The sequence below is a fragment of the Nymphaea colorata genome, chromosome 11, assembly GCF_008831285.2.
Source record: "Nymphaea colorata isolate Beijing-Zhang1983 chromosome 11, ASM883128v2, whole genome shotgun sequence".
Taxonomy (NCBI): domain Eukaryota; kingdom Viridiplantae; phylum Streptophyta; class Magnoliopsida; order Nymphaeales; family Nymphaeaceae; genus Nymphaea; species Nymphaea colorata.
Window position 1 is genome coordinate 1,536,823 of NC_045148.1, and position 19,173 is coordinate 1,555,995.

Here is a 19,173-nt window from a genome sequence, read left to right on the forward strand (position 1 = left end):
GCACATAACCAGCTTAGCTCCAACCCAAGCACAATTTCTCCTCTCTCAAGAACACGTCCATCTCGTTAGGCACTTCACGTATATCTAGAAAATTTCAAGGAAGACTATATAGACTAAATTCCAAGCACGAATAGTCTCTGGCATTAGAATAATACTTAATTTAGCATGCTCTATTATATTCTGCGGTTCCCGTTGTGTCTAATAGAGTAGGTCGGTCTGTGATACATAAGGACCTACAAAGCGAAATCTTCAATCTGGAATCAGAAATTCCGTTCGATCAAAATGGGCCCTTTGGTTGGTCCTGGTTTTCGAAACTACATGTTTGTATCTTAGGGTAGAGGATAGGCATGTGAAAGTATGTGGCCAATTTCAGGCTTTTGAATTGTACATTAATGTTGAATGGCATCATTTGATGTCATGGCCTTCTATTTTTCTATGAGCTGGGGGACACTATTGAATCAAATTTTTCGATGGTGGAGGTCTGCAATAAATGGTGCCTGCATGTAGGCGTGTGCGTGCGTCTATATATATATATATATATATAAAGCAGAGTCTAAATTGCTGGCTGCATGTTAGAAAAGTGAACTATATATATATAGAGTCTGAATTGATGGCTGCATGTTAGAAAAGTGAACTAAAAGCCAGGGTTCAAGTTTCTTGATAGTTATGAACTGAAAAAAGTCACAACAATGATATAACGTAGCAACTTTTGTGGAAATATTGAAATGCAAGTGGTGACAAATATGAAAAGTGTCAATATTATATTATTGCATGATCGAATATAGCAGGATATTCGACTTGCAGGAACTTTACTGATGGTCCAGTCGTCCAGATATCAAGTTCTTGGAAGGGAGAAAAAGCAATAATTGATGTCAACAAGAGAGGGGACTAGTGCTCTTATTTTCTTCCACGAATTGAAAAATGGAAGTTGGAAAATTTCTTGTTCATATGTTTTTTATTATTATCTTTACAATTGGGCTAAAGAGCTAGACCCACTACACGGATCATCAAAACTTACGGTTAGTAAAACCCGTAGGGCTGGTTGATTACCTTTGATCTGTTTGAAAATCTCCTTAGGATTTTAGATCTGTAAATTTAATATCAGACCTTTTTTTTTTTAATTACTTGATCTTAGATCATAATTTTGGTACCCAATGTAGAAAGTAAAATAAAGATCTCAAACATCCGTCTTAGCTATGCATGACTAGATGTAGTTCATTAGATTCATGAACCAATATCAATTTTAGAGGGAACAAAAGCATGTGAGGAGGGATCCATAAAACTAAAATCTGAGGTAATAAACTTCCCTCTAAAGTTTCCTTGTTCATCTAAAATCTATCCAAGTTTAAGCTTGCCGCAAGTATTATGCTATATATGCATTTGAACTCGTGTGATGCTCTACAACTTTGCATGACTGCAAGGCAAGCTTTGCTATTAGTTTCACGAACGGAACTTGTTGTGGCGGAAATTTTGCCGCTGCAAATAAACAATATTGTGATGGAAACCCAGAAAGCAGTGATGATTTTGGCCGTTGCCAAAAGATCAAAATTGTTGTAGTGTGGCAATCCTTCCGAACAAGATTAAACTCGGTTCGGATATGTGTACGTATTGAACTTCAACTAATTCTCTTATCTGCAAAATTTGATGCAGCACTAAGCCCATACAGTATGGAACTCTCGCCGGATTTTGAGTTTGGTTTAGACTCAGATTTACGTTCAGTTACGAAATTGTAGCTAGGTGAGAATTCGATGTCCACTTGCTTTAAGGAATGCAACTACAAGGATTCTGAGTCTTGTACGTTGTCGCCACCGTTGCTTTGCTTGGAACGCTCATCCGGCCAGTTCTTATTTAGTTCATGTTTTTTTCCAGAAATATCGATCATGAGCGGTCAGTGCAATTCATCAACGATAAAAAATCTTGCCTCTGCTTAATTAATTTCCATGATTTTTCAATGTTCCATTTGAAGGAACTGGGCAGAATGGAGGATGTAGTGCTAGGTGGGCACTCTGGGTCGACAAACACTATTCATGTGTTCGACCAGTCCCAAGGGGCCTATCATATATTGCTGATCGGACTGGTGGGCTGGTGAAAGTTCGGTCATCAGTTCAATCTTATTGGCTGCTAATCTTCTGGGCTTTGTGGATGCACAACAATTTTGCTCTTCACCCAAGTTTTAAAGCAACCATGAACCTCCGAAGAAAGGAGAAAAGAAGGGGGGCGAGGGGAAAGAGAGGGGCTGCTTCGACCTCTTCAAGGTATCTCCAAACCTCCATGTATTGATCTACGTTATTGGCAGAGCCAGAATTTTTTGGTTTAAGTGGCACTCGAGTCACCAGCCTAAGTCTAGTGTAGGCACCTAATGTAAAACTTTTGAGTTATCACTTTGTGATTTTAAGTCTTTCAGTTAAACTTTTAATGGGCAGTGCGATCACATTGTGTCCTACACCAGCCTTCATTTGTCTCCGCCACTGGTCTGAGTTCGAGTGCCAAAACCCTGGTCAGGCCTAACAGTTCAAAATTAAACATCTATACCACAAAGATCAAGCTGTATAGTTCTTGACACATCCAACCAACCAGAGAATATATCATATTTAGGACCCTGAAGACAGGACTTGTAGGTTATCGATCCGTGCTTGGCTTAATTTTGGATTGGGTTACAATATTATAACGAATCTAAATGTGAGAATAATTTGAACGTGAAAGCCAAATTCACCGTGAAAGACACTGCGGAGCAAGATTCCCTGCTCTAAGTTGGATTTGCATATAGAAAGCGAGACAAAACCTTATGGGCTTGTAATTCACTAGTTGAAATTGTTGGATAGTGACCATGAGCCTTCTTCATATCTCTCTCAACTGTGATACTCGCAGTTACGCGATAATCTTTACAAAGTTTTTCGAACTGAAGATTTTTTTTTTTAAACGAATTTTGGTTTTGCACTATCCTGAAATATTTCACTCGCTTTAACCGCACGCTGGAATCCGGAGTCCAATGAGGCTGGACATATCATAGAAGGAAACTCGGTTATCGCCCTGCTTCTGTCTATGTTTCTCTTCTTCCTTTTCTTGTTTCAGCTTCAGCTGCTACCTGCCTTTTCTCATCCTGGAGACTCCGTTGGTGAATTTGCTCAGGAAACTTAGAACTGATCAAAGGCGCTATTCCGCTGCATCAACTCCAACAGAGATCACCACTTCTAGGCCAAAGGATCGTAGCTGGAAGATACTGGTTCCAGATGTGGACATATTCTTGATTACAACATCTCGAACTGATCAAGCAGACCCCAAAGCCAACAACATTTTTTTTGTACAGAGGCAGAAACTTGAAAGACTCATGCACGGTTAATACGTAGCTCTGTTGCTCTGGACCTCAATCCAAATCTAAAAAGTTTGGTAGGATGCATTCTATATCTGAACCGATTGTGCAAACATATATACTTTTCTCTTTCTAGTAATGATGGTGGGCTTCGATGAGACCTCTTTCATCTTTCTTCTGAGAAATAAAAACTTTTCCTGTTGGGTGATTCTGGTGAATGATCACCGAATTAACAGTATGTTCGAAACTTGCAACCAAACGCGGTGTCAAATTTGCACTTATATTTGAACCGGATCCAAATGGTAGCTGAAAAGCCTCAAAGGGCACAGTGCAAATGGGCTGTAAGGCCACTACTAATCTTTTTTTTTTCTTTAATATGTTATTCTTATGAGATGATATACCACAAATCCCTTCAATAGATAGATACAAAAACAAATACTTGACAAAATACATAGAATACGAAACAAACACTGGACAAAAAGATACAAATATTGGACAAAATAAACAACAACAAAAACAAAAATGACGAGCAAACATTAGACAAAACAGACAAATGTGAAACAAAAGTCCGACAAAAGAAACATCATGTTTTGTTCATACAATCATCAAACAATGAACCGAGAGCACCACTAATAGAACCAACAGGACAATAATATAGTAGAACAAGACAATAATGTAGTAGACAGGATGTTCTATCCATTCTGTAAAACAATTATCAAACTGTGCTCTAAATATTTCAAATCTTAAGAGACACTGGTGAAAAAAAAAATATGTATATACAAATAAATAAAAATTCTGCAAGTTAGTGTGGGCAATTGCCCACAGCAGCCTGAGTGCGGCATTGGAGCTCAGCACCTGCATCAAATGTACTAGTGAATTGAATGTTTGCCATCAATTCAATCTAAAAATATACAGATTTTGACGACAACACTGATATAAGAAATTACTCTCAAAATTGTAAAGTTTATAACTTACGAAAGTACACGGGCACATGGGCCTTATTGGTTCAGTGACTTAGGTTGTTGGGAATCATCCCGACTAAGATTTTACATATTACATCTAGCAGCCTAAATGAGGGGGAACTTACAATCTTGCTTTTTTGTTCTTCCACAAAGTTTAGTTTCAGTTTTATCTGATCCAAATTCCAGATCCGTGGTTCTTTCCTGCATTTGTGACTCCCATCTGCTCTGTCCTGCCACGCGTCCTGGAAGGGTTTAAGGAAGAGAACAGGAGGGAGTCCATAAGCCCTACCAAGCTCTAATAGCGGAGGATCGTCGAACCTGATTTCAGAGAAGCAACAATGAGGGCGGCGATTTCTGCCTCCTCTTCTTCTTCATGCTCTTCTCCTTATTGCGGCTTCCTCTCTGCTGCCACCGTACGTTGGGCTATTCTCTTCCATACGGGTGGCGGCGCCACCGGCCCTGAGGAGCGGGCAGGAAGGAGGGAACGGTGGGATAGTGAATGCAGCAGAGGAGATGAAGGGCGAGACGTGAAGGTGTCAGTATGGTGGGATTTCGAGAACTGCTCCGTGCCCGCCGGGGTGAGCGTCCGTAGGGTAGCCCAGCGCATCACCTCCGCCCTCAGGGCTTCCGGCATCCGCGGTCCCGTAACCATCACAGCCTTCGGCGACACTGCCCAACTTTCTCGCTCCGCTCAGGAGGCGCTTAACGCTACCGGCGTCGGTCTCACCCACGTCCCACGCCGTTGGTTCTCTCTCTCTCTCTCTCTCACACACACACACACACACACACACACACATTGCCAATTTGTGCTTATTCATATTTACAGGCACCTGTGCTTATTTTCTGTGGTGTTTGGTTTATTTTTTGGAATCACTTTTGCGGGGCGCAATGCACTTGTATTTTTGGGGACCCAGGGTTTTTATCATAAAATGGGATTGAGGTCCACTATAATCCTTGGTAGTCTTACCGTGAGAATTCGAGCAGATTTCTTTATAAACTCTGCAGGTCCCTGTGTTTGTGACTCCAGGAATGGGACAAGAAAATGCTGTATTTTTCGAAGTTAAATGTGTGACTCTTTTTTTCATGATAATTTTCCGTAAATGTCTCAACTACAGGCCATCGACTCCCCTAAATGAATTATCAATTCCATATGAATGGGATAGGTTTTCCGGGCAATGACAGCATGAGGTTAAAGTCATCTGAGAAAGTAAGACAATGGGTTGTATGTGCATGTTCTGGAAATCAGTGGCTTGGGAGTTCTAGTTGCAATGGAGCTTCTTCTGCATTTTTCTGTGCATGAATTGAGTCATAGGCCCGTATATGCACATAAGGACGCTTGGTTGCCTTTGAATTTTTATTTGAACGTCCGATTATGATTTCTAAGTCAATTAGGATTTTCTTCTTGTGCAGGTGGAAAGAACAGCGCTGACAAATATCTTCTGGTTGATCTTATTTACTGGGTCGCACAAAATCCACCACCAGCGCATCTTTTCTTAATATCTGGCGATGGTGATTTCTCAAACATTCTGCATCGGTTAAGGATGAGTAACTACAATATATTGTTAGCGAGCACAGAAACCTCTTCACCAACGCTGTATAGTGCTGCAAGCATTATGTGGCATTGGAATGCACTTGTTAGGGGGCATACCCTTGTGGGCAAGCATTTTAACCATCCTCCAGATGGGGCGTCCTCTTCCTGGTATGGCCATTTGAAGGGACCTCTGGAGGACCCTTTTGTTGTTGTGGAGCAGCCTCCTAGTAGTCCTTTGCCACCTGAGATGTCTCAAGAGCCTGCTGTGGAACTGAAGCCTCGTCCTGTCCCTAAATCAGTGGTTGCTAGGATTTGTAATATAGTGAATTCATGTCCAGATGGCATGAACATTCAGGCGCTCCGTTCAGAACTAATAACAAAAGATGTGGTAAAACATAAAGATTATTTTGGGCATAAAAAATTCACTCAATTTCTTTTGTCATTACCAAATCTGGGTATCAGGCGTGGCATAGGAGATCTAGTTGTTTATGGGCTTCATCCTACACCTGCTGAACTTGGCAAGTCAAATTCAAAGTCTTCGTCAGAGGCGAGAAGTGACAGAAATGGAGATGAAACAAAACCTGTTGCCCAGGAAGAACCTAAAGTTGTTTCTCCATCATCAGTTTCAGTTGCTAAAGGGATGGAGCTGGCGCAAAATACCTGTGCAACATCAGTTGTAGAAAGCGAGAAGCCAACAGAAACTAAGGCTAGCAACTTTTCCTCGTCTATTTGTGTACAGGATTCAGGAGAGAGTTTTCTTCATAGAGTGGGAAAGATTTTCTTTGGAAGGAAAAGTAATGTGTCTGGTGAAGAAACAGACACACATATAAATGATTCTTCTGGGAGGAATTCAGAGAAGCAACAAAGTTGTCAACGTTCTGATTCTGTTGGTTCAAGTTCTAGCTTCCTGGTGGGGAAAGGCGTTGAGTCAAGTATTGATAGCTCCAATCTGGTGTCGAGATTCCGAAGGCTCATATTTGGTGTTCAAAGGTTCTGGGTTCCTGGTGAAGAAAAGCAGAAGTACACTTCTGCAATCAACGACATAACCATGGAAAACCAATGTGCAGTGAAAAATGTAGGTGTTGCTGATATTTGCCAGACAGACCATCCATCTTTAAGTCATGATGTCTTTCACAACCCCAACTTCTGGGATGATATTAAATTATTTATTTGCAGTCAAAAAGGTGTTTCTCTTGTCTGTGAAGCAAAATCAAGGTATCTTTTCCTTCTAGCTCATTTATATGCATTCACTATCTAGAACTAATCATTTTGAGGAATAATTCCTGAGGGTTTGCTGGGATGCTTTATATGTCACATTGGCAATTCTTTCTATCTGCTTGTTTTCATGTTTCTTTTCATTATGGGAGCTGTGAAATAAGGGTATCAGATATGTCATATGTTATAATAAAAAGTACCAGACTACCAGTTACCACAGCTCTGCTGTCCTTTCAGCTGCATCCAAAATCTTTATTAACTCTCGCATTGCATGGGATAGGTTGAGAACTGGACCAACATCTATGAATCAGTTTGGCACCATGCATTTGTTCCTGTCGGCTGAAAAAGAAAGAGTTAGAACAAAGGAGAAAAAGAAGAGTGTCTATATGTCTCAAAAGTGTATCTGTTTATATTATTCTTCAAAGTGTATATGACACAGTGGAGACATAATGGTTTGCATTTGTTCCTGTTCATTGGACATAGTTATATGCAACTGACAATTACATGAAATTCTCAGTACTAGTAGGAATGGCATTTTTTATAGATAAAGAAATAGAAACTTTTGGGACTTAAGATTCCTCGGTATAAGTGTCTTCACTTAATGCCTGAATTGGAAGTTGGACATAAGTTGGTTGACCCCCTAAAAGACTAGTTGGTCGAGGTCACTCTAAATCAGACTCGAACTAGCACAAAAAAATGTGCCAAAATTAATAAAAGACTAAAATATGCATGTGATAGACAATAAATATGTACAATAGTTGTCTATGATGTTGAAATAGAAGGATTTGAATCTTTGACTAACAACATGCACAAAAAGAAGACAAACAAAACACTGAACATACAAAAGGAAACATGCAACAATAACATGCCGAACAATAGAACAAATAAGTGAGACAGGAAAAGGAATATGCAATGAGCCTACAAAAGAAATTTGAAAAGAAATGGCTAAACAGTAAAGAGAAAATAGAAGTTTCTAAACATGTTAAAAAAAGAACCTCACGAAAGGTTTCCAAATGTTTTTTAGAACCTCACAAAAGGTTTCCAAATGATTTGTAAACTCAACTACTAGCCTTGAATAGTCAACCGAGTCATTCAATAAATTGTTTCTCCCATTAGATGAGAAAAGCTGTTATTGCTAGACTGCATTTTTTTTATTGTATGTTTAGCTTACATTTGTTTGAAACTACCACCGTACGTGGTTAGTATGTGGTAAGGGGTTGTGATGGGTGCTGAAAAACATGAACCTAGTTCCAATCTTCTCATTCTGCAGAATGAGCTTTCACATGGTGTTGTCCTTGCGAGGCACAGTGGTTGGATCTTGGGATTTTCCTCTCCAGGAGCAGGCCCATTAAGTGATCTACAATTTGAAGGGTTCCTTTTCTTCAAAATTACATTGAATTGGGTTCTGAATGGTGTTAAGCTGAAAAACTTGGACCTAGTCCCAATCTGCTAATTCTGCAAAATGAGCTTTCCCATGGTGTTGTCCTCATAAGGCACCGTGGTCGGATCTCATCTGGAATTTTCCTCTTTAGGACGAGGCCCATTAAGTGGTCTACAATTTGAAGGGTTCCTGATCTTCAAAAAATACATTGAATTGAAAATCTGAAGCTATTATAAATTGCTAAAGACTTAATATTTTTGTTGGTTCTGTTATGTGTACAATTTTATGTTATCTGTTTGTTTGGTTTGAGGTATTAATTTCTCTTATGCTTTCCTTAACATTTTGTAGGGCTAATATGGCAAAAATGCTGCAGAAGGAAGGTCCTTTGATTCTTAGCACTCTTAAAGAAAGTAGTTTGGAAATCCTGTTAGATATCTTAATTTCAGACAAAAAATGGATAGTTGAAACTTCCACTTGTACCTTCCCGTTCAAAGTTGCAGTTCCTATGGAGAATAGCTCAAGTTCTTCCACTAATCAAGGTTCAAAAGGATTGAGCTCACTATTTTCTAGTTGTATGCTCTCATATAAAGCAAGCAGCTCAGAAACACATGAAATGCGCAAAGTCATGAACAATGGAAGCTATTCAGTGCTGCAACCAAACAATCTTCTAGAGTTGAGAGCTTGGCTGAAAGACATTCATGAGAATCATGGAAGAGTTGGGGTAGCTGACCTCAGAAAACATTTTGAGAGTCAATTTCAAAATAAACTTATACCTAGCTTTTATGGTTTCGCTACAGAAGAAAATCTTCTGGAAGCCTGTTATGCTTATATGTCCAATAAAACCAGGAAAGTAGTAGCCAGGGAAAAGATGATAACTGATTGTCAAGATTTGCTGGATGAGTTGCTGAAGCATCATCCGGCAGGGTTCAATCTAGGCCTATTAAAAGATTCATTCTTGGAAAAGTATGGGTATGTCCTAGATCATCAAATAATGGGCTATCCTAAGCTATCTTCCATGTTGCAGGTAATGCAGGGAGTCAAAGTAGATGGTAGTTTTGTTTTTCCCAAGAGAGAAGCTAAGGTGACAAGCAATTGTGGACAGGAACCAATTGGATTGTCTTCAAATGATCCATATGAAGCAATAAATCTAAATAGTGAAGACATTGATTCTGGAGAGTCGGATGATGACACTGGCGCAGTATTCGGGCGACAGTGTGCTTTTGAGGAACTTGGTCCTGTTACTGAAATGGGCGCTCATGCTGAGCGTATGCAATCTAGGCCATGTGAGAAAACTGGTGTAGAGCTGGAGAAGCTTGATCTCCTGGATGAGAGTTCCTCTCATTCAGAGGAGTTAACAGACTCAGAACAGGAACTCTCAGTTGAAAATGATTCAAAAGAATCAGAAGAATGCACAAACTCTGGCGGAGGAGACTCCTTAATGCAGATCTTGGATAAATGGTATGGTGTTCAGGAGCAAGGTAAAAAGAATCAGTCACACGGTCTTGATGGATTGGTTGATTGTTCTCGTTTTAGTTGCCCAACTACAGTCTCTCGGAATCATTGTGGAAATGTGAATCGAAGGCAAAGGTTGAAGCGTTCTAAAAGCCACTCTTTTGTTTTAGATCCTATTGATGACAAAAAGGAAAAGCTGATAGATGGCATATTGGGAACATTAAAGAAACCATCAACCTCAAACTTGAAAAACTGAACAACACATCTTGGTTAAATTTTCATGACCATAATGCTCCGAGGAACCTAAATGTTTCAAGAGATGCTTTATCTTGTGAAACACCCACCTTGGCCCTTCACTCAAGTTGGAACAGTAGTTAATGATTTACTTCTCCTTTGTGACTTCCCATGTAACACACATAGCAGATGGCAAAAGGGAAAGGAATTTGAAAAAACCCAGGTTGATCTCATCAATCTAGCAGTGAGTGCTGATGTTTGATGGATGGTGAAATATGATCTCATATAAGCTGCTAAGAAAACGGCAGATGTTCCGTATATTGGAGATTAAAAACTAGAAAGGAATATTTTCAACAATTGGACATACAAACATCACATATAAAGTGAGAAACTTGTTAGTGATTGAAGAACTTCTTCCTTGTTATATTCCTGCTAATTTTTATTGTGATTAATTGTTATTGTTATCCAAGGGCAGGAAGATTCAGCACATGGTCTGGAGTCTTACTGGCCATGGTTTTACATTGATGCCAATACTGTATATGCTTACTTCACACATCAAATTTTATTTTGTGTAGCTGCCTGCAGTTGTTCCTTTCTCTAATTTGGCTGCATTGCATGTGAAGGAGAAAAAACTAAGATAGTAACTCATTTTTCTACTAAGTTTTGCTTTCTTACATATTTTAATCTCTCTTTCAATAATTTGTGTAGGTTTAGTTTTTTACTCCTTTTGCTTATATTTTTCAGTGTAAGTTAAACTAATATGATGTCCGAAAAAAGCAAGGATTAGATCTTTTCCACTTCTCTTTTTCATGTGTTCTTAGTGAAAAGTCTGATTCTGGTTCAACGTGAGGAGGTTCTAATTGATATTTTATTTAAACTTAAGGTCATATGCCAATGCAGTGGATTGGTGTAAGGGGAAAATGCGAGACAAACACATAAAAAAAGAAGAAGAAAAAGGGAATTGACATTACTAAACCGGAAGAGATTATTTGGTATATGGAATGATTGATATTAAATGAATATGGCATTCAAAAATCCTATCTAGAATCTCATATATCTAGAATCCCTATTATGGCTATATTAATACGGCTGTCATTCTAGTGGCAAGTATACTTTTCGAGAAATGTTACCATTTTGGATTCTTGCCATTAGCTTCAGCAAAGTTGTTGTTATCTCGGTTTTGAATGCATTTTGGCTTATGATGACTTAAGGTTTGATGCTTGATAATCTCGTTTTTCTCTTGTATGAACTATGAGCACCACTTTCTCAGCAGGCCTAAGCAGACATTAGGCCCAGAACTAAGGATACAGAATGTAGAGTTTACGTCCTTGAGGGAACTGGACTGGATTTCACACACGTCTCTCTCTTCGGGGGGAGAGGTGGAATCCGGTCCCAAAATGGAACCAGATGAACCCAGTATCTATGTGGATTCTATGCCGTTGTGTATCGAATGTTGCTGGATGGATAAAAATAAAATTCAATCACTAAAAAACAGTTGTTGCATGAACAGTAGTTTTTTCTTTTATAATACAGAAATGGTTCATGGTGTTTTTAGCAACGATTCATGGTGCTTTTAATAACAGATTTTTAATTTTTAGCCATCCAGCAACATTTGATACATGACACTATAGAATTCTCCTAGATATTGTATCCATGAAGTTCATAATATGACCAGTTATATTTTGTGTCTCGGCAGTGCCGTAACTATACATTGTAAACCGTACTGTCCTTATTTAAGGTTGTGGACATTACCAAATATGTAATTCGAAGAGTTTCTAGCTTTTGATCCCATATAATTGTCTTGAGGCCCTTGATGCTGAAATCTGTTGCGTGTTGTTGGATCTATACAGCTGGCAAGCATCTCCAACCATTCCAAACTTTTTGTATACTGCAAGGAGGTGGTTTCTATTTCTAAGGCCTCTGTGAACTCAAAAGAATTATGGTTATGAGCTTGATCTAGATTCTGCTTGATCAATCTTCTCTGCTTCTTTCTTTCATTTTGTTACGGACATTTCAAAGAGCTGTTCTGTGGTCAACAATGATCTAAAGCCAATTGCAACGATGTGCTTTGAAGTCATTGTAAGAGGATACAGAGACTTGTAATGGCTGGTAACAACTGTGCAAGTGAGAAATTTTGCTGAACCAATGGAGACCTCTTGTAGTATCTTGAACAGAAAGGGAGTGGTGCTCCAATTTGCTGCTTCTCTGCAAGGACTCCATTATGTCCACTGCTCGGACTTTCATGCAATATTTTTTGTGCTCGGAATTTTAATGATTTGTGCACTAGATCCTCACGTTAACACACACACACACAGACGTGATCTAACACTTCTATTCTTTTATTCATTTCTTTTCTTCCTTTTGTCCTTCCACAATTGCACAACCACCACTATGAGGAGTGTAATCGTTGAACTTACATACAACCAAAGGGAATACAGGGAGCATCTGTTGCGTGGCCATACTGGTGTCTGAGTGGACTGATCTTTTGTATTGTTCTTTGTTCTGGCCATACAGGTGTCTCAGTGGACTGAGCTTTTGTAGTTGTTCTTTGCTTTGCTTCTGACAAAATGTCATCTTCTTCATCTGTAGAAGTTTCATATGTTTCCTTGCTTGACATACCTCCACCTGCAATCTCTTCAATATTCTCTCTTTCCTTTTCTGCTTCTTTCTGCTGCTTTTCCCAGTCTTCTGAAATTTCAGCTTCAGAGGTCTCCTGTTCAGTTGTTTGACTTGAGGTGCTTTTCTTCAAATGGTGCTCCTGACAATTTTGTACCAGGGACAGGTGACCCTGGCACCTGTACTCCTGTTTATTTTCCTTTCTTAATGTATCTTTTCCCACACTTTCACGCACTTCTGGCTTATTTCCATCTTCCCTGCCTTTGTTTTGTGACATTTCTTGTGAAACCCCTTGGTCCTCCCTAAGCTTGAAGGGCACTGTGTTTTTTTTTAATTGTTCACGTTGACTGTTATCTTCTAAGTCGGTTACCTCCTTTTCTTCGTTTTGGAAGGCAGCTTCTTGAAGAATCATTTCTCCAGGCCCATGTCCTGTTTGCTCCTCTTCTTCCACCAGTTGCATTTTGTCTCCGCTACAAGATTCTGTATCGTCTTCCTCCATTGAAAAGCCTTCCATGCCCCCACATGGTAATCATCTTCAGTAGGCAATGTTTCCAGACTTTGCTCCCACTTTTCCCATCTCAATGGCAACAATTCGTGTCCCTACATCAGTGGCTTCATTAACTTCTTGAATCCATATTCCTGAAAATTCACCAACTTTGATCTTTGGCATGAAACTTTCAGGGTTTCTTCTTCATGAAACCTGGCCTGTATCATTTTGGCTTGAATGACGCTTTCTAGCTTCTTTTGGTTTCACTTTTGTTCATAGCATTTATTCCTTTCTTCCATTGAAGGCAAAAATTTTAATTTAATTTCTATGATAGGCGTTACCTCATGTCTTGGGTTTTGTTACCTGTGGGTTGCTTTGCATGGCATGAAAATTTGATACTTCGGACCTTACGGTTTGGTGAACCTGGTTTGGGGTTTAATTTTGTTTAATCTTTTAAAATTTAAAGTTCAAGTGGCATAAATCTGATGTAAGGGGTATGTAGTTTTTCTCGCTCTCCACCGTTCCTCTTTCTCTCTCTCCCCAGCTGCCATCCCAGATGGGAGTTGTCCAATGTTGAGCCAAAATTTTCTGGCTAAGGGACATGAGTAATAAATTTTAAATTTATAGAAAGAGATCAACATGTAAATGAGAAAAATTGTCTTATCAAACGTTTCTGCCGGCCCAGCCGCCTCTGTATATGCCGTCGCTTGTAGGAATTGCCGGGCACGTCTTTTTGCATGAAGCCAACCATGGTCTAGATTGGGTAGGAAAACCTTGGAAATACATTTGGAGTTGGATTTAGATTTGGATTTACGTAGGCCTTGTGAAGAAATTGATGGATTGCACTTCCAGTTTTTGTCACTTGGCAGGAGTTGTCAATGGTTGAACTTAAGAGGGTCGAATCGATGGATTGCACTTCCACTAGCAACACGAGTCACTCGTCTCTTCTGCGAGGGTTGATCAAGATACTGTCACAACTCGACATGCGCAGGTGATCCTCTAAGATGAAAAAGTGTGTTGACCTGCTCCTCACTCGACGATGGCGGTGAGGCCATTTGATTTGTTCTGGACATGGCTGTAACTGGTAGCTTGGATCAGTTGGCATCTAGATTAGGTGATTAGCAGTGGTTACTTTTACTATTTAGCGTTGGATTCCAAATTCCGGAATAGATCGTCTCAACGTTTAATTATGTGTCGGGCCCTGCAACTATTAAGATCAATGGTGCATATTTAGGATAACTGTCATTAATGGGAATCTCAAGTGTCACCTGGTTGGCTTCCCCTGAAGGTTAGAAAATGCACAACGAGACAAGTAATGGAAGCTCTGTAAGACTGTAACCAGATGACTCGTGTTGAAGAGTGCAAGCTGATGCTCACCGCGTGTTCTTTGGGCTCTAAACTTTTTAACTTTGGGAAGATTTATGGGTGCAGAAGCTTCCATATCTGAAAATGCAAATGCACATTCCAATCTAGTGGCAAACAGTTAAGAAAGAGAGAGAGAAAGATATAGGGCCCTTTTGCCCTTCAAAAATCACGAACAAACAGCATTGTATCTGCTTTCCTGCTTCATCATTCAAAAAGAACTACAACTGTTTATACCAGTTCAGTACTAAAATTCAAACATGTAAGACCGTGACACTGTAAAGGAGAAGCCCCAAGAGTAGGATTTGAATTTCCCGCCAGCCCACCGCCTGTTTTTTGGTGAATGCATGAAAAGTAACCGTTAACCTTGATCAATTTTGAATTGAAAGGAAACAACACCATACAGTTGGAGGTTTTTTCACATACCTGCCCTTCTCCGCCGGATGTAGGCAATGGTCGAATTGTGGCAGCATCCGTCTCCCCTTTTGGTAAAGGCAATGCTGGATTACTACTGATAAAAGGGATTCCCTTGCTGAAGTCCGGCAGGACCGGGGGCATTGGCACCGGAGACGGCGAGGGGCTGCTCCCCGGCGCAGCCCAAGTGGAAGCTCTTGGGGATTTACTCGGTGATCTGGCCAGCGAACCGGCACGCTTAGGTATCTTCAGTCTTTGATCCTTTGGCGACGGAGCGTAAGATGGAGACAGTGCCGGCGCTACACCGTGAAATCCTTCATGAGGCTTTCCGTAGACCAGCACAGCAATCTTCTGTCCTCGTTGGCAATGAGTGGTGCTGCCGCCTTTCTCTATGGGGCCGTTGCAAGAGAAGTAGAAAATGCCCGGCCGAGTAGCAGTCCACTGCAGTAGTCCGGCACAAAGCAGGGGATCAAGTCGCCGGAATATTCTCGAGACGCTAAAGAGAAAAGGAAAAAGTAGAAATAGGAAAAAGCGGAAGGAATAAAGCGTCCGTGCAGCACCTTAAAGTAACCAGTGTCTCCTCGGTCCAGCATCGTCGCATGCGTGAAGTTGCAAGTCTGAAAAGCGCTTTTATGGTGGAAAATGTAGACGTTGTGTCTTTGGAGCTCGTACCTGAAGACTTGAACGGGGAAGGAACATGGCGTCAAGCTCAGAGAGAGGGAGAGAGATGGGCCATTCTTAGGTGGTTTTAGCAGCAGACAAGAACTAAGACCAGTAACACAAGCGTGCAGGGCAAACCCGTGAGGAAGAGACACAGAGAGAGAGAGAGAGAGAGAGAGAGAGAGAGAGAAGGACAAAGGGAAGGGTTTGGTTGCAGCAACAAGAACTAAGACTAGTAAAGCACACACACTTATGACATACAGATGAGCGTCCCTATTCTTACTTGGCTACGTCCACAAGAACCAGGATGCAGAGAGAGAGAGAGAGAGAGAGAGTACCAAGGGTGTTGCCAACATGTAGAGTATGTGAAGCTGCCCAGGCAGAGTAGTTAGCCACTCCAGTTGTCCATCCTGTGCTTCCTCCAACAATGTAAGTTTCTGCAGAGGAAAGGGGAATTGGAAGAAGACAGAATAACAAGAAATAAAGAACCAGCGAGGCAGTAGCCATGGGAGACATTAGTATGTAAGCAGAATAAGGAGGCGAAAAATGCAGCAGTTTAAAAGGGGAGAGGAGAGAGAGAGAGAGACGGAGGAATCAAGAGGCAGGAAAAGCAGGCATTGTCTGCACTCTGCAGTGCTTTGGCGTGGACGGCGACTACCTTCGAGATGGCGACGGGTAATAGGATGCTAGGAAAGCCACGTAAGGAGAAAAGTGAAAAGAAGGTGACCGGGGAGTGCCGCAACTGAACACAAAAGCTAATTTCATATATAAATTAATCAGCTGCACTTCGGCACTTATGGCCCATAAGTTATGGGTTATTTTGATATTTTTTTTTCTACTAATGCCAAATCGTGTATCTAGCAGATTTTGTGTTGGAATTAGAATTCTAACTTTTCTTTAATCTAAATGTTTTTCATATTTGAAAATGCAGTTAATTTGGATATTTCTTACGTTTCTTAAATGGATGATTTCATTGATTTACTGATAGATTTCTTCTATATAAAAACGGCTCAGTTCACTTTAGATACTTTCAAACTTCACTTTATAATGATAAATTTTAACGAACTTGCTTAGTTTGTTATATAAAATGAAGTGAAATATTTTAAGAACTAGTCCCCTTAACACGCTCATTGTTAGAGAGGTACAGCGAAGTAAGCGTGGACTGCTGTCTCAAGTGGACAACTGCAGCAGAGTTCCCAAATTGCGAAAGAGATGTTAATGCAAGGCGCACTCAGGTCGACCGGTATTATGGTAGCTTCAGGTTTGATTATTAGAATATTATAATCCACTTTAAATCTTGGGCCGAACATCTGGTAAGGAGTGCTTATTATATAGGCACCAAAGTATGGTGCAGAAATTTTACGCCGAAACAAAGTTGGACGTAATTTTTTTTTTTCAAGACAAGATGTAACAAGAAAACTTACTGCTGGCTGCTGGGTGGCGCGGAAGGTTAGTGAATTCTTACAACGATGGGAATTTTTTGTTAGTGTTAAAAGGCCCGGATTTATGCAGAGCATGGATTGAATGGATACTTGTACAATATGTAGCAAACTGGACTGCCAAAATGGGCCTCTAAAAAAGCACGTCTAGCAATGAGAGAGTGTTATACAAAAATATAATGCAAAGTGTATCTACTAGGCCATGTTTGACAGACGGCATCAGGCAAAGTTTTGAAAGATGAAATTTATTCATGGTACAGAAATCTTGGATAATTGATTCGGGTGTAAGCGTTTCTCGATCAGTTTATCTTCAGTGTACCATGCATTCGTTGTGGATTATTATGATGAGATTATCTAAGATTTTCCCCTTTCTTATGCTTGGTTTCTAATGGTTTAACTAAATAAGTGGCTAGTGTGACTTTAATTTACCCGTCACCATTAGGTATGCAAACATGGAATACTGTCGAAAAAAGGATTGTTCAAACAGCTAGGAGACAAGGTAGGCGCTTTATGTACGAGTTGAATTAGTTATGAACGTAATGAATTCGTTTTTCGATCCAAGAAAGGGATTGCCTTGTAAGCTCAAGTATGTATTTAGGTTGCCTTCTCCCAAGTCCTCCATGAGCAAAAAAGAACTAATAGGCCTTCCCATAGCAATATAAGAGCTTTGAATATGCTCTCTCTCTCTCTCTCTCTCTCTCTCTCTCTCTCTCTCCACAAAAATAGTGGAGAAAGTTTTTTTGTCTCAAGTGAAAACTGTTACATCCTTTTCACCTCTTCCACCTTGGGATGAGCCAGGGCCAGAGAATATCACACATAACATGGTTGCCATTCTAGCAAGAAAAATAACAGCAAAAATCTGTCAGATGAGCAGGCATCTTTGGATTTCATGGATAACACTCCTCGCTAGAGTTTGGGAACACATGTACACACATACAGCAGCAAATAAACAACGGGCAAGTCCTGTGGAGGCATTCAAGTCTAAGATGCAACCCAACATACGTAGCATAACAGACAGCAAATGCATTTTGAATTTACTCAAATAACATATGCAAAATAATACACTATATATATATATATATATTGGGGATCCTGTCTTCAACCTGCCCCTATTTCTCAAACAAAAAAGGCGATGAGCAATGGTTTTCTGGTTGACTCAGTAAACTGACACCACCTGAGAACTATAAGTCATTGTCATCACTTTTGAGTAAACTCAGAGACAGTGCTTGGGGTCCTCTTCGTCATGTTCAGTATGTGCAAAGGACTCAGCAAGAACCTGCATAAAAAATTGCTCAAGAGGATGCAGAAGCCAACCCTGCCCTTGACAAAAAAAACAGGGACCAAGAGAAGAGCCCTCAGCCATCTACCACTGCGTGGAACTAGTTCTTTGAAGGGTACGTCTCGGCCTCTTCCCTTCTACGACAGGTATCACGTTGTCTATGAGCTGCAAGAATTGGAAATTAGTTTGTGAGTCCAGTAGTTATATACTACTTATGCATTGAGACATGTATGCATTTGTGTGTCTCCTAGTCAGTATAGATGGCCCTCTTGTGTATAGGTTCAAATTTGCACAAAATGAAAACACGCTAATGAACTGGCCATACGAGAGACAGCAAGCAAAGAAGGGGGGAGGCGTACAAAGAAAAACTTCAAAACAACATTACTGAAGCTTACAACATGTATAAACTGAGAGAATGGTAATCCGTAGCGGCCACTCCAGAGTGAACAGAAAGCTCCAGTTCTCGCGTCCCTAATTTGTTCAGAGATGCTGCATGAACCTAGTTATTAAGATGTTTCATAGAAACGCTAATGCAAGTCCAAATGATCCTCAGGTGATTCTGGCAGATCCTACTCCATTTTGCTATCAAGAGCAAGTAATCCTTCAAATAGAACAGATAAGAGTGAGAAGACCTCAACTAACATCTTTCAAGTTTCAAATTATGCTATGAACTTCCTTCATGCAAAATGAGTGCACTCATGTCAAGGGAAAAACTAGGTTTGTCAAGCTGAAGTACAATTATACAAACTGAAACGATACTTAGCCGTACTTGCTTGCTTATATCATTCTTTGCACAAACACATGAAGTTGCTCTATGTTTTCCCGCTCATA

General features: G+C 40.2%; 2 protein-coding genes across 3 annotated transcripts; one reads left to right on the top strand and one right to left on the bottom strand.

Annotated features, from left to right (window-relative positions):
- The first annotated feature begins 4,488 nt into the window (after positions 1-4,488).
- On the top strand, positions 4,489-12,313 carry LOC116264751 (uncharacterized). Of its 2 annotated transcripts, XM_031645128.2 has the most exons (4): positions 4,489-5,013; positions 5,683-7,018; positions 8,748-9,877; positions 11,936-12,313. In XM_031645128.2, the coding sequence occupies exons 1-4, from the start codon at positions 4,611-4,613 to the stop codon at positions 11,998-12,000; spliced, it is 2,934 nt and encodes a 977-aa protein (XP_031500988.1). In that variant the 5' UTR covers positions 4,489-4,610; the 3' UTR covers positions 12,001-12,313. The 2 variants fall into 2 exon arrangements, with proteins under 2 accessions (XP_031500988.1, XP_031500987.1); XM_031645127.2 differs by lacking the exon at positions 11,936-12,313 and having other exon boundaries at positions 4,491-5,013; positions 8,748-10,659.
- Positions 12,314-14,724: 2,411 nt separating this feature from the next.
- LOC116264625 (early nodulin-55-2) lies at positions 14,725-16,356 on the bottom strand. Its single transcript, XM_031644953.2, has 4 exons — positions 15,963-16,356; positions 15,525-15,643; positions 14,977-15,405; positions 14,725-14,879 (listed from the first exon to the last, which is right to left on the bottom strand). The coding sequence occupies exons 1-4, from the start codon at positions 16,138-16,140 to the stop codon at positions 14,805-14,807; spliced, it is 801 nt and encodes a 266-aa protein (XP_031500813.1). The 5' UTR covers positions 16,141-16,356; the 3' UTR covers positions 14,725-14,804.
- Positions 16,357-19,173: the final 2,817 nt, after the last annotated feature.

Bases quoted from the DNA above. Each gene is read 5' to 3' on its own strand.
- LOC116264751 (XM_031645127.2), top strand. From the start codon at position 4,611: ATGAGGGCGGCGATTTCTGCCTCCTCTTCTTCTTCATGCTCTTCTCCT. The intron at 5,014-5,682 runs GTTGGTTCTCTC...CTTCTTGTGCAG, and splicing joins TCTCACCCACGTCCCACGCC to GTGGAAAGAACAGCGCTGAC. The intron at 7,019-8,747 runs GTATCTTTTCCT...AACATTTTGTAG, and splicing joins GTCTGTGAAGCAAAATCAAG to GGCTAATATGGCAAAAATGC.
- LOC116264625 (XM_031644953.2), bottom strand. From the start codon at position 16,140: ATGTCTCCCATGGCTACTGCCTCGCTGGTTCTTTATTTCTTGTTATTC. The intron at 15,644-15,962 runs GTACTCTCTCTC...TCCCCGTTCAAG, and splicing joins ACATGTTGGCAACACCCTTG to TCTTCAGGTACGAGCTCCAA. The intron at 15,406-15,524 runs GTGCTGCACGGA...GGACTACTGCAG, and splicing joins GAGACACTGGTTACTTTAAG to TGGACTGCTACTCGGCCGGG.